At 42.6% G+C, this 14,903-nt stretch overlaps 2 protein-coding genes across 4 annotated transcripts in view; both read left to right on the top strand.

Moving 5' to 3' along the window:
- Nucleotides 1–120: 120 nt before the first annotated feature.
- Nucleotides 121–8,470, top strand: LOC6547552 (activating transcription factor 7-interacting protein 1). 3 transcript variants are annotated; one of them, XM_001976137.3, is made up of 5 exons: nucleotides 121–389; nucleotides 3,499–3,640; nucleotides 3,702–6,960; nucleotides 7,289–7,734; nucleotides 7,797–8,470. In XM_001976137.3, the coding sequence occupies exons 2-5, from the start codon at nucleotides 3,547–3,549 to the stop codon at nucleotides 8,243–8,245; spliced, it is 4,248 nt and encodes a 1,415-aa protein (XP_001976173.1). In that variant the 5' UTR covers nucleotides 121–389; nucleotides 3,499–3,546; the 3' UTR covers nucleotides 8,246–8,470. The 3 variants fall into 3 exon arrangements, with proteins under 3 accessions (XP_001976173.1, XP_026836096.1, XP_026836095.1); XM_026980295.1 differs by lacking the exon at nucleotides 121–389 and adding an exon at nucleotides 1,772–1,858; XM_026980294.1 differs by lacking the exon at nucleotides 121–389 and adding an exon at nucleotides 2,489–2,639.
- A 1,891-nt stretch (nucleotides 8,471–10,361) lies between these two features.
- LOC6547554 overlaps nucleotides 10,362–14,903 on the top strand; it is a 60,708-nt gene continuing 56,166 nt past the window's right edge. The window contains exons 1-2 of the mRNA XM_026980386.1: nucleotides 10,362–10,755; nucleotides 14,320–14,682. The gene's annotated coding sequence lies outside the window, so the exon portion shown is untranslated. The remainder of the gene's footprint in view (nucleotides 10,756–14,319; nucleotides 14,683–14,903) is intronic.

Here is a 14,903-nt window from a genome sequence, read left to right as displayed (position 1 = left end):
CATAACTAAAATGTTGAAACACGTATTGTTGGAAATGCCCATGATAAATCTCTTCTCGATGCACGAAATCAGTGCCCGGCATCTGGAATCACGCGCAAATCTCTATTGAACTTGTTTGCAATCTGGGCGCTGCTCTTCGGAACCAGTTGTGCATAGACTGGTTCTTTTCGGCACCTTTTGTTGTTGTTCGTTTTTAGTCTGTGTTTCATACTTCATCGTTTAAGGGCAACGGAAGCAGAATTGCCTGTCAATTGTAAACAAATCACAAAAGAGCTGTTAAATTCATTCAAATCATTGACATTTGATAGTTGTCGATAACCCACATGTCATATTCAAATATTTTTCGCGACCACATCAGTTAATAAACGAGTTTATCGAGTAGTTGGAAGGTAAGTGCAGTTTATTTTATGCATTCTATGTTATTTTTATAATAGACCTAGAATACACTATGATAAGGTGGTCCAGACGAATGTTTCCCTTGGTGTTCCGATTCGTTTTAGGGTTTTTGAAATTTTTTTTTTTAATTAAGGCTGGGTACGGGTACCATACGTCAGATATGGTTCGAGTCTCTTTGAAGACATTTGTGTTTTCAGGGTTGTCAAGTAGCCGCGATTCACAAATCGGGCGAAATCGGATATATTTCTGGATTCATTACGATGCTATAATATAGACTAGACGACTGCGATATCAGCGGGACAAACTGAATGAATGCCATATCAATAGAACAATAAAAGACCTGGCGGTGGCAACCCTGCCCGGCTGCAAGGTCGCAATTATTCAATTAATGCCATTTGATTTGCACTAACTGCAGCTTGACACATTTTATATTACATTTAAGACAAACATAATGCACACCTGGCAACCCTGAAAACATAAAATTGTACAATAGGTGAATAAAAACGCTGCCCCGTTTTGCTTTTGCTTTCTGCTGGCTCGTTTTAGGTTTTTCGGGGTTTTTTCTTTCTTGGAATTCTGATATCAGAATCCTACAGAGGTCGCTGCGGTGATTTCAAAAATGTCCTTGGTTTCGTAAAACATGCAAAAACTAGGATGTTTTTCGACCTAACCTCACTCTGCATCAAAATCGATACGTAACCTAAAAAGAATGTAAATGCGCTGCAAAATCGCACACATACAAATTCTGATATACATACACATTCACACCGATTTGCCGTTGCTACAACGAACTAAGCTGGTGTGTGTGCGGGTGCCAGAGCGGGACAGCTATAATAGACATAGAGCCCGATACGGGCTTAAATACAAGTCCGAACTTTAAGGAGGATAAATTGGTCCATAGATACTTTTGATTACAAAAATACGACCCTTTAACATATTTGTTCTTTACATGTGCATGTGCAACGGTTTCAATGGACCATAAGTATGAAATCTTGATAAAAGTATCGGAACAAGTCGAAGTTGGGCGATCCAACTGCACTGTGTACATTTGTAGCTCGTAGGACCAACTCCTTAAATAGAGTTAGTATAGCCGGTTTTAGCATTTGACCCGCAAATATAACGACTTTACGCCTCCATTTGTGTTTGCCCCGTGTTGTAGTTGTTGATTTCGCCATGCTGCTGTATCTTTGTCGTGCTGTGTTCGGGGCTACGCGAACTTTATTCAATTCCTACATACTGGCAAATATATATAGCCACGTGCATATATATTTATTTGGCCTCTTGCTCTCTCTCTCGCAATTACTCTCCGGCCGCTCTCTCTGTCCGTCCCGCTCACTCCGCAACTTTCTACAAAACCGGTATCCTGGCAAGGTCCTAAGTTCGTCTTGGAAAGACCAGAAGGACGGACGGACCGGACCCTAAGTTCTAAGTTTTGAAAGTTTGGAAAGTTTTTTCCGTCAGGGTATGGTAATCTATTACTTTTTTGATTTCCAGCCTTCGCTAATGCTTTTTGTTTTCCGCCTTCCCCTATAAATAATCTAATTACTAACTCTTGTTTGTTGTTGTACTATGAAAATTGGATATTCCATAATGTTTGTTCTTTTCTTAAATTATGTTCCCCCGTTAAGTTGTAACCATACAGTCGTCCCGCTCTAACTGCCCATTCCCTCATCTTACCCTGCCGCTCGCGACCAACAAAACGCGTTCTATTTGCGTTATTATTAAATGCTTTGCTTTTCTCGTTGTTATCAATGTTTTTTGATTTAACGAAGATCCCTTCTCATTTAGTTTCGGTTTCTATACCCCCTACGCCCACCCAGTTGCATTTATTTTTATAATTTTATTGAGGCACTACCATACCAAAACAGACTGCCAACTTGCCATAGAGCACTGTAACATTGACGGCTATAGCTTTGCATATTTTTCGCGAAAGGCAAAGTTTAAGATGTGAATGTGGATTCCTTAAGCTCCGGGTAGAATTATATTATCGAATCTTATCATATCATCCCAAAACACGCCCTCCTGCCAACTATCTCCCTCTTGCTTACCCGTACGCCCCTGCTGCGTTTACCGCTCTCAGCTGTTTGCTCTCTCGCTCTCTTTTTCGTTCGACGTCAGCTGGTTTGGCGTTCACCTCGTTCATTTTTGCACTAAACGCGGCGAGATGTTGAACTCATTTCGATTTCTTCGAGTGTAGCTAAATCAAAATAAATCGTAAACAGGGTATCAGGACGTTTAAACTTGTAAGTCACTCCATTACATTCATCATATAACCATTACATTTGCCGTAACGCTATCGCTTAAAAACCCAATAAACTCAACATAACCTCACTTTTTATAGTGGAAACTATTATATGCATCTCACTTTATGACTTGTTTTGAGCATAGATTAATAGGTAGCAGTTAATTTGCCCTTTCTCCCCTTATTCGCATCTTTCGTCACGCACTTTTTCGCCTTTGCACGAATATTTATCGACGCTTTGCTTTGTCTTTTCGCTACAATCGTGTAGTTATTGTTGTGTTCGGAAAGCGACGAACACTTAAGACAACCAACAACAAAAACAACAACACAGTTAGACTGTAGGTAGATACACACAGAATCGAATCCGAAAAAAAAAGAAAAAAGTTGTTGGTCTTGAATTATGATGTTCCTGGATTTGGACTTTTCGGATCAGCTCACTATGGAACATCGACAAAGATAATACTACAGTATATCAAAAATCGCATATATTAGAGGTAGAAAAGGCTTAAAAATTAATTCGAGAAAGCGGGTGAAGAAGTTTGTCGAAGTCCGAATGAAATATCGCTGGCTTCAGCTCGATTAAAGGTATAATTCTCAAGTTATTACATTAGCATTTTTGTTGGCGAATACTGAGAACTAAGCTTTTATAGAGCTTTCTTTTAAAAGCTATTTCCAGACGTTTTTTAAGGAGCATTCCTTTAAATGTGTTTTTATGCTTATGAAGCTCAAAAACCAGACTAAAACTATATTTAAAAAAATAGGGATTTGGGGGTAGTCCGTCATTGTAACAGGACTACCATTCCCAGAGTGTTCAAGTTGTAAGTTGTCGCATACTATAATATTGTTTTACTTTCTTTTAGCAATTCAATGACGTCTGAATAAATCGGTGGAAACAAAAAACATTGAAAATGATGGAAGTAAGCCAGAACATGGAACTTAAGGAACTCTCTACAGAGGAGGCTTTGATGCGAACCCTATCCTCAGAACCCCTGTCCACCCCTGGTAAGAACGACTTTATAATTTGTATAAATCCGATTGGGGTATATCGATATCTGAATTACAGCAATTGTCAACAAATCCAGTCTAACGTCTGTCGATGAAGAGAATCTTTGTGAGCTCATCAATGACGTCGATACCTCCGATAGCGTCAAGGCTATTGACAAAACGAAAAAGATATCGGAACGAGAACGTAATCCAGGCAGTGATCTGGACGCGCTCCTTGACAAGATAAGCTCTATTGTGGCTTGCAGTCCTAAGAATTCCGACGATCTTGAGTCCCTCGATATAGACGAGGAATGCGACTCTGTGTCGACGAAGTTGGGAACAGCTGCTGATACGGACGAAAATCGTACAGAGCAAAGAGAAAAACCAGAACAAGAAGAAGGAGAAGAGGTGCCTAGTTCTCTAGAAGCAGAAGAGTGCGTCGATGCGGATTCTGAGTTAAAGACTGAGGAGAAAGTAGACGAAACTAAAGAACACGCTCCAGCCATCGAATCCACACAGAATACCGATGATTTGGCTGAGCCAGAAGGAGAGAGTAAAGAAGCATTAATAGATGAAAAATTAAAGTCAAAGGAAGATGATGAAGATGAAGTCACAGCACATACTGCGAAAAGCATTGAAAAGAACCGGAAAAACACATCAACAGATGATGTGTTTATGGATGCTTTAGAGACCATTTCCAGTTCCGATGAGTTTGATGCCTTCGCCTCTCAGGACTCCAAGAAGATCAAGTCAAGCAAAGAACTAAACACGGAAGATAAATCACCTGCCAATGATCTAGAAGAGATTTCATCTGATGAAGATACAAATAAGGATGAGAAAGTATATAAGGTCGGTGAATGTGAAAACCCCAACCAGGAGGTTATAGATTTAGATTCGTCGGGCGAATGTCAGGAATGCGAAACGCCAACAGAGCTCGGGGAAACTGTAGCTGAAACAGAAGGGACTGAGGAAGTTACCCATGCGAAAGTTTCTGCGAAAGATTCATTGAATTTAGAAAAGAATATCTCAGGAAAGTCCGTGAATGCGGCCGAAGATGAGCAAGTCGAAGCGGGTGAAGAGAAAGAAAAGTTAACAGAAGGTAACGAACCCACGGAGTCCACGTTAGTAGAAGACGAGGAACCAACGGTAACCGAACAGTCGAAAGAGTCTATTCTAATCCACAGCGAAGAGTCAATGGATGTCGATAAACCGGATGAGTCCAAAGAATCCTTACAAAGAATCAAAGAGCACAACGAAAGAGAAGAGCCTGAAAAGCCCAAAGGAACAACAAATGCGGAAAAGGCGAAGGAAAATGAAGATTTGGAGATCGAAATAATAGAAGAGTCGGAAGGAGACACCAAGGGAAAGGAAGATCCAAACACAACCCAAAAGGTGAAAGGTGTAAAGGAAACAGAAAAGCCAGAACCCGTGGAGGTCGAAGAAGAAGAAACAGAAGATCCCAAAAAGGAGGACCAAATTGATGTTGAGGCTCAAACTCAAACCCAGGCAATGAATGACACAACCATAGATGGTATGCTTATAGAAGCGGACAAGGATGTGGTAGAGATCGAAGAAAAAAAGGCTGCAGACGATAAACCTGCGGTTATATCAGAAAACGATAAACCCACTATAAATGGAGAATGCGAAATTTCAACTGATGACAATATAAAGGATTTGGAAAGCAAGAAAACGACGGCTGTTGAAGAGGAGACCAAAGAAACGGAGTCCGATGACGAAGTCATTTTCTTTGAACCCCTCGAGAAGACCGAAAAAGTGGAAACTTCAGCAAAGTCAACGAATGAATATTCTGAGAAACCACTAGCTAAGGATGACGAAGTTGTTCTTGTCTCCGAGGATGAGGATGAAACACCCCAGGCTAAGATACCGGAGAAGGAAGTTCAGACTTGCCAAAAGGAAACAGCTTTAAAAGGTGTTTCCAATGAGTCCGCTACAGAATCAGCTGAAGCTAAAGACCTGCAAATAGACAATTCCGACAATGCTTGCGATCAGTTTGAGAAACTGAAGACCCATGATACGGTGAAGCCAACTGCCACAGAGGATGGGAACAGTAATTCCAGTAATCTACTGCGTCCTGCCGAGTACACGGAACAGTCGGCTCCAAAACGTCTGCGTCTCAGTACCGATGAAAAAATAGAACCCGAAGCGCAGACGGAACAAGAAGCATCCTCAAAACTCAGCGGAGCAGAGGATGTTGTAAAGGATGTAACCAAGCGGAGCCATGATGATCTGGACAGCCCTCAGGAGGAGATACCTAATAAGAAAGTTAAGACTGATGACTCTGACTCAAACAGCTCCCATGAAGGCACGCTACAAATTGATATGGATGGTCAGGAAGACGATGTGAAGACTAAAAAAGAAGAATCCCCCAAACAAGAAGTCGAAAAGAAACCCGAATTCGACCTTAGACCTGTTCCCGAAATTAAACAGGATGTTAAGCCCCTGCGCCTGGAATTCTTTAGGACCTTCAGACGGAATTTCGACACAATGACCCGTGACGACCTGGAGGAGCTGGTGCTGCAAAAAGTTGTCGAGGCGATGTTGATTAAAAGTGATTTCGCAGAAATCCGTATGCAGCTGGACAAATGCGAGAGCACTCTCGCCAATTATCGCCGCAAGATTGCCGAAGTGTCGAAGCAATTCCTGGATTTGGAGACGGTGCACAAGCGGGTGCTTAAAGACTTGGAGGCTAAAAACTCCCATTTCACTGCTCCTGTGCGGATAACGCGAGCTGTTGGTCTTCAGGTGGGCATTCCGTTCAAGGCCATAAAGCCCGCGGTCGCCGTTCCGGAGCCATCTCATGCTGCTGGCAGTGTGTTGGCGCCGCCCAGTGGAACGCCACCCAAGGCCAGCACCAGCCCTTTGCGATCGACAATGCGACCAAGACCACCTCCTCCGCCTGCCTTTGGACCATCCACATCCTCATCCGCCACGGGTCCGGGCACCAGTGCCTCTCAGAACTCCAATCCTCCACAGCAGCCAGCACGGTCATCGCAATCCTTGACCGCGGCTAGTGTTACGCAACCTGTGCGCCGGGGCTGCCTGCAGAAGGTCACGCCCCAGCGACCGGTACCTGGTAACATACCGCCACAGGTGCCACAGGTCAACAATCAGGCCAACGCTCACCGTCTGCAGTCCTCACCGCCTGTAGCCCAGAGGACAATGCACGCATCCAAGCACACCGGAACCACTGGCTCCGCACCTTCCACGGCGGCTAATGCGACAAACAAAGCCGTCATGCGTGGCCGGAACTCAACATCCGCTTACTTAGCGCAGAAACAGCAGCAACAACCGCAACAGCCGCAGCAACAGTTCCAACCGTGAGTATAATCCTGGTCGTCCTCTTAGATTAAAAGCGAATTCCACACTTGTGCACTAGAAATCGTTACAAACTCAATTAGGTAAAAAGATTCAGAAAACAGCCTAGTTTTTTAGCATTCAAGTGTCGAAAAAATTGTTTTTGAAAAGTACTCGTTAGGGTAATCAACCGAAATAGTATTCGAATCCGTTTTTTTATGTTCGTCCGTCCCTTTGTACGTCCATGCATTTGTCCGTCCGTATATTTGTCCGTCCGTATAAATACATATTCTTCGCCAACAGAAACTTGACATATTCATATTACTAACTTACAATTGTTTCACATTGCAGACCTCGACCTGGTCCCGGTTCCACCACCCCAGGACCGAGTCCCGCCAAGCACGTGCCAAAGTGCACGACGAAAGTGCGCGCCCAGCAGTCACCTCTTTCGGGGGCCACGGTCTCAGTTCCCATGTCATCTAGCGGCAGTGGGTCGGGATCTGGCAGCTATGGACAGCAGCAGCAGCCCAGCTTGGCGCCGGCCAAGCCCAAGGAGAAGGCAGTCATTGACCTCACAGATGAGGATGATGCAGCGGCTGCGGCGGCGGCAAGGGCTGCCCAGGCTCAAATCGAGGCTAACGCTCGCTTGCGTCAGGCATCCAATGCGGCGGTTAAGCGGAATGCTCAGGCTGCAGCAGCGGCAAGAGGAGGACGCGGAGGTGGAAATGTGGTGCGAGCTTCTCCAATGCAATTGGGTCGCGTTAATGCGCGACAGTTAGTTCAGAATAATGGAGGAGGTAAGCTGGAAAATGATTACATCTTAAATATTCAGCGTACTAATTGTCAAACTTACCGAAAGGTCAGCGAAGTTCCTTGGGCTCAAACGTAACTATGCAGATACGCTCGGAGAATACCCCGCCAGCAGCCTCCCGTTTAAGATATTCACATCCCGCGCCATTGCCAACGTCTCCCGCCCAGACCTTTAATCCATCCTGGAAAGTGCCTCCATCGCGACCAGTTATCCGGATAAGTCTCCTTGACACTGGCATCGTTATATCCTGGACGCTGGAGGATACGAGCCCGCGGTTCGCAGAGTGCGTTACGTACCAGATCTATGCATACCAGGAGACGATTCACGAGCCCAGCACGGATAGCTGGCGGCATGTGGGCGATGTCAACGCTATGTTGCTGCCTATGGCCGTAACTCTAAATCAGTTCCAGGAGAACCAGAGGTATTACTTTGCTGTTCGGGGCGTTGATAGTCACCAGCGATTCGGGCCGTTCAGTGTTCCCAAGACCTGGTCGTAAACGGACTGGTCTGACATCTTCCTTAGGTGTAGATCCTAGTTTTAGTAGACCACATGTAATTTATTTTAGTCCTTGGAAATTCGTTCTCGAAACTAGCCGGAATTATGAGTTTAGTCTTAAGTTATGCAGAGTTTTTGAAGAAATTTTAAGAAGTAACAAACAAGTTATGCCAAGCAGCCAATCCTCTGCAGCTGAAAGTCACTCAGAAAAAAAAAAACAAAACAATTGTATTTTATTCACAATAGGTTATCTATTATAAATAAGTTCAAAACTTACATGAAATAATACAAAACATTGAATAAATATCAAATGAGAATAGTTTTTATCTTATGCTAGATTTTGTGCTGGCATTTTTTTTGTATTACGTAGTTAATACGACTTATTGAGAAGTACTCTTATTAAACAACTGATGTGCCATGCCAGTTTGGTTTTAGCAAAAGCTGTAAAGAATTTGCGTACTAATTCGATCACATTGTTTAATGTTCTTCCATCTACAATAAGTGGTAATCTAATAATAGGCTGAATAATCTCACCTAGCCTTAGAATCGCTTGTCTGAACTGTGTTTATTTTCTTAATTAACGAGCTAATTGCTCAAGCACCTGATGTTTGATATTGGCAAATATTGAGCATTTAGTCACTAATTGGTGCTCATGAGAAATTGGCCTGGTGTGTGCAATAAGGACAATAATTTGTTGCCAGGACACAGTGCATGAGACATTTTTCGGGTATAAGGACGGACTGCGAACAAGGGGCAATTGACTGCAATCGATGGCACATAAAATATAGATACCCTCCCATTTAGGTGAGTGTGCCATCCAATTTGGAGGTCGCCACACCGACCGTTCTAATGCTCCCTGTGGAGGTACAGTGGCGCTTGTCTACGCCACATATGGAATTCTGAATTATGTGTACTAACTATTTAGGTTAAGGACATTGTGTCCTTGCTCTAAATAAACACATTTACCTATTGACTGCTGTTAGCATAAACGAGTACTCATACACCAGTGCGCATAAAAGATTGCCAATATTAATGAAAGCTTAAGTTCAATTATTAGGAGCTTCACTGTAGCTGCTTAGGGCAGGGGGAGGGGAAACTGACTGCGGGGTACAATGGTGCTTGTAATGTGCCTCGTATTCTGCCTGCATATCCTTGTGCCGCGTGCACTTGACATTGGCTTTCGAATCGGGTCTGTCGCGGCATTTTTGCTCATTCATGCGCGGCACAGGCAGGGGGTTCGGGGGTTGGGGGATCCAGGGGAGCAGGATTGCCCTGGTAATGGCATAATCGACCCTCTTTCTGGCCCCTTTTCGTTTGGGGGGCAGGCCACGTGCCGTTCTCGTTTCTGTTTTTCCTGCTGCACTTGCAACAGCAGCCAAAAACCTTGACATTAAGCAGCACCGTCGACGAGGCACAAAATCCTGCACTTGTGTGCAAATCGTCCTGCAAAAAAGGCACTGTACTTGAGCTGTCCTAGCCAGACATTTGTGCCTCGAAAAACGGGTTTCTTCAAACTGTCTATTATTAATGTGTAAATGTTAATTGTCATTTTAATGTAATATGATATCGAAAAGAAAAATGTTTGTTAAGCTCTATAATGTTGGAAAAACAGATTATCTATAAATTTTACTTCTTTGTTTTACACATAGTTCATATTTCTGATGATTACTACTTTCTTAGGCAATAGGCAATAGCATTTCGTTACATTTCTGATTTCTTTGCTTCGTTCCCTTTCGGAATGAATGTCAAACCAAATTAATTACAGGACTTGCATATGTACGGTTCGCATTAATCAATCAAAATGAGTCCGTAAATCGTTTGTGTGCCATCAATTAGTCGGCATTTATTTCGGTGACCCCGACACACGAGTGAGTGCAATTGACATACCTGGATGTTCAGTTGCCACAATTGCAATTGAATGGCTGCAGTTGTTGCTGTTGCTGTTGTCGTGGCAAAAGCATAATAACAAAAACACAGATGTTCCGTCAGCAGGTTGCACGTAGCAGAGAGCGGGAGAGAGCAAGTAGCTCTCTCCTTGGCCTAACTCTCTCGATTTCGCACTGCGCAGGACTTGCAGCACGGCAACACTGGCCGTGGAAGTGCGACAAAAAGTGCGGTGGAAGTCCGTTTGTTTATTCGCTTGCGGAACGCGTTTCTCGACGGTTGGTTCGTTCGCAAAACAGGAAGCGGAAGTGCTGGCAAAACGTGCAACATCCGGCGGCGAAGCAGCCAAAAGCCGACACAATAAAATCAAAAAAAAAAAAAGGAAACCTGTAAACACACCTCCAGAGATAAATAGTTAAATCGTAAAAAAATATACAAAATTCTAAATGCATAAAGAGTATAGCCTAAATTTGTGTGCGCTTGTTGATCAAATCAAGAATTCAAATTATTGCAAATAATTTAAGTTGTCAAGTGCTTTTCGAAAGTTGAAATATCTAAATTAAAGTCGCGTTAAGCCCCCATTTAAATATCGATTACAAAGGGTCGAAAAGTTTGTGAAACCAATACGTAAGTGCCCATAAAAGTAAACCCCCTTCCAAATACCTTACACCTTTCTTTGTGTGCCACATTCTCCTTATGTGTGCCGGTGTGAGTGTTTATGTATGTTAATTAAATTACCGTTATGTGTGCTTACCACAGCACAGCAATACACCACACACAGAAAAACCAGCTCTATCGCAGTAATTATACAAAAAAAACAAATAAAAAACAATGAAAAACAAGAATAATACAAAAAACAACAATTACAAAGGCCACTGAAAATCCATTTCCCATTTCCTTGGGCCTTCCCTCACATTTCCCACCGCTTTCCCCACTCATCATCGCATGTTTTGCCCGCCCTGACACTTGGGGCATATTTCTGTGTTAACTGGGCTGTGCGTGTGTTTATTACTGCGACTACGGCCATTGGCACGTACATACATCGGACGGAGTACCCTCAATTCGCCGCCCATGTCCTTGCACAGCACAGCCATGCCTCTGCTGGGCACTACTCACAGTTATTAAGCGTCTTACGCCAACTCTCAAAGCGGCCCATAAGTATGCTATAGTTTTTGCTATTCTGCTGAAGAGTTAACTCAGGAACACTTGAAGAAAATTGTAGTACCAATCCCTTCTGCTTCTACAGTCAAATGCTCAATAACTTTAGCACACTGTATTTATGAAATCAATTTAATTATGAGGACAATCAATAAATCAATCAATAAAGTTAAGTACTTTCAAGCTCTGCCACACTAATTCAACTTTCCTGCTTAGCAGCAACTTTTGAGAATGAAATCAATTAGTGGGATATTTCTCCTCGTGTAGGAGCAGCAGGTGCATTTGACTCAGGATTTCAGGTGATAGGAGCGAACTTCTGACCAGAAATCAATGGAAAATCAAGCTTTACGCTTATGGATCTGGTTGGGGGATAGTCAGCCGCCCGGTGCAGCCATATACGCCTTTATTGCCCTTTGTTACATTCACCATTTGGGCCACTTTTATGTACGACCCTTTGCACATCAAATTGATGATAAATTGCAAATTGCGACCATAAAATCCCCGGAGAGTTATTGAAAATTTTCAGCGTAGAGGTCGTAAGGAACCAATGAAAGGTATAGCATTTCATATTTATGGTATTTGCAGCTCTCCTTTCATAAATATTAGGAAAGCAATTGGTACAAAAGTTCTCGTCCAGATGTCGATGAATAAATGTTTGGGGAAGAACGTTAAAAGAATTTACCTAAAATATACCTATAATATTTATTCAAAATAAATGTATTGCTACATTGATGACGAGTTTAACTGATCGATGAAAGTTCATCTTTCAAGTTTTATAAGATAAGTAATTAAGAAACGCAATTTGCTGGTTCGACAATTAGCATTGGTTTCAGATTTACAAAGAATGCGTTTCGCTACTTTCTTGCACTTTCAAATGTTTGATCCATGCAATTCATGGACATTCCAATCAGTGAAAGCTTTTTAGAGTCATTATCCCCCACTTAAATTAAGGGCAAAAAATCGCGCTGTCAGTTGGGCCAATTGCAATGGTCCGGCTCAATTAAACGACACCGAGTCCTTCGTTGGAGGGAATCAAGGGGACGAGTTTCGGGACGGGATTTCCCTGGCTAAGGGATACGGGTGGCGACATCTTCGACTGGCACATGCCCGTATGCAAATTGCGCCATAATCTCTACTGAGCGTCGGGCATTGAGTCGTCGCCTATTGATTATCAGTTTTGCATACTAATATGCCCAAGTCGGCAGTGCATTGAAATCGAGCCAAATAAAGTGACAAGCTCCGTGTCCCACTGTTTGTTTCTGCCCGTCTCTGTCGCCCCCATCGCCCGTCCCTGTCGCACGTTTGCCATGGCAGCTGTTAGGGAGGTTCCCCATTGATTCGCTTGAATGTGTGCGATGTGTCCGGGCTTAAGTAGCTTTATGTGTCTGTATGAGTGAGTTTGTGTGGTTATAGCATTTTTGTTTCTCGCTTTTCGCTTTTCGCTTTTCTCGGTTTTCTGGGTTTTCGATTTTCACCACAGCATTTGCACGAAAAGTTGTTTTTCCTTTCGATTCTGCTTTTTGCTGCCATTATTTGCTCAACCTTATCGAGTGAACTACAAAGAGGCAGGGAAATAGTTATTCGCAACTAAAACGGAATCGTCGTGATTTCTGCATACAAAAATAGGCCTTTTTTTACTTCTCTTTGAACTTGAGTTTATAGGAAATTTTCCAAAGAAAACTGTTTAAAGCTTCATCCTGCTGTTGGCCTTTATTTTTGGTTTGTTGAGAAGTGCCAACACCGTCGTCAACGTCGCCATTGTTTTATCACTCTGTAGCTCCCATTTTTTTGTGTGTGGGTTCTAACACATTACGTATACGCATTTAGTTCCAATTTTTGCCTCTCGCTTTATTTTTATCGCCTTGCGTGTGTAAGCGAGTTTTCCTTGTGTCTCAGTGTGTTACTGTGTTTCCATTGCCACTGGCGGCTTTTTTTGCTTCCGCTTTTCCTCGACTGTTTTCCACTTGCTTGTGTATTTCCGCTGAAGTCATAATGGGAAACAGCTGATAGTACACGCCCCCTCCCACCGCCCCCTAATCGAGCCCTTTCTCCAGGGACACAGAAAGGGGGCGGGGCGGCCATAAAAGAGTTCTGGTAATGGGCGTGTTTTTGGGCTTTCTATAGTACATCTTCTGTTTATATGGAACATTGATTTAAGTTTCAAACATTCCAAAGGGTGGAAACATGTGGACAAACAATAATGCAATGTAAAAAAAAATTGTTTTTCTAGTTTTCTAGCGATTCTAGCTTTCTAAAAATTCGATTTTTCCCAAACCAGCTTCTTTAAGCTGGACAATCCGGCCTAAACAATCAATCAAGGCGCAATCCATAACATTCGGCCATAAACATAAAACAACACACAACGATTTCGATGAACAGACTTTGGGCAGCTGTCAGTTGGCATTAAAAGTTGTTTGGATGGCGTATTATAATTGCATTTGGTCATTTTTATTTGGAGAATCGCAGTCCCAAGGGCACAGGGAGCCGTGCAGAAGTGAGTGATTTATGGTGGAAAGAACGCATGGCACACAGGGCGTATGATAAATGTCGGCAACGAGCTAAATTTGTTAGGGATGGAAATGAAATTACAGAAGCGCTCAAAGCGAACTCAAAAGGAAACAATAACAGGCACGCATGGACACAGAAAAAATAAGATTAATTCATTAAATGGGGGAGATATTATTTAATATGAATAAGAGTGGATAAGTGATCATCAGCAAGCATATGGATATTTAACTTATTTATCCAACTTAAAGCCAGGAAATAGTAGGTAGAGAAAAAGAAGCATGATAAAATATTCGTCTATGTATAAACATTATTACAAAATTTATCATTTTAATTGCAATTTCGTACAAAGATTTTGGTACTACATCATTATTTTTAGCCGTGCATGCACACACACATTTGCAATATTAATGATGCTGCTGCTTATGTAAATTGAAAGCAAAAAGGAAGCCGCAGAGCACCATCATCATCATCATCTGCATCAGCATCATCATCACTATAAAACTGTTCCTGCTCTACCATTTTCAGCGGAATCAGAGCCACAGAAAGGAGAGCAAGGCAAACAAACGATATGCGTATAGGCCAGGCCGAAAAGGACAAGATAACAAATCCCCCAGCAGCACTTAAGGCATAAATCTCAAACTCAATCAACCATCTGAGGCTGAGAAAGGGAGAGGAACAGGTCCAAAAGACAGGGACAAACGATCTAAGTGGCTGCCTTTCGTCTGGATATTGGGACAAAGTCGGCAGCAGACTAGGAAGCAGGATTAAAAGGAGCTGGAGCCGAAGGAGCAGCACCATCGTCATCCTGCATGTTGATTTCACTTGAAATTGCGACCGCAACGAAGGACAAACAGTAGTAGAAAGCTTTCAAGGACATAACATGGCCAGGTAAGTCGACTTTGGCCTTCTCCAAATAAATTTTGCCGGCAATTTATATATTCGCTCGCCTGTCAAAATACATTTCCAGTTCAATGCAAACGAAAGCGAAGAAAGAAATTCGCATTTATCATTACCCGAAATAAATGACAATGTGCCGTGGTTCTCGATATTTTTTGGTAATTTTTTTCTGGGAAATGGTAAAAGTAAATTGCTTTCAATTGCTTTTCGTT

The sequence above is a fragment of the Drosophila erecta genome, unplaced genomic scaffold, assembly GCF_003286155.1.
Source record: "Drosophila erecta strain 14021-0224.00,06,07 unplaced genomic scaffold, DereRS2 tig00000092-arrow-pilon, whole genome shotgun sequence".
NCBI classification, from domain to species: Eukaryota; Metazoa; Arthropoda; class Insecta; order Diptera; family Drosophilidae; genus Drosophila; species Drosophila erecta.
The sequence above is the reverse complement of the archived record's forward strand: the minus strand, read 5'-3'. Positions and strand labels throughout refer to the sequence as shown.

Bases quoted from the DNA above. Each gene is read 5' to 3' on its own strand.
- LOC6547552 (XM_001976137.3), top strand. From the start codon at position 3,547: ATGATGGAAGTAAGCCAGAACATGGAACTTAAGGAACTCTCTACAGAG. The intron at 3,641-3,701 runs GTAAGAACGACT...TCTGAATTACAG, and splicing joins AGAACCCCTGTCCACCCCTG to CAATTGTCAACAAATCCAGT. The intron at 7,735-7,796 runs GTAAGCTGGAAA...ACTTACCGAAAG, and splicing joins AGTTCAGAATAATGGAGGAG to GTCAGCGAAGTTCCTTGGGC.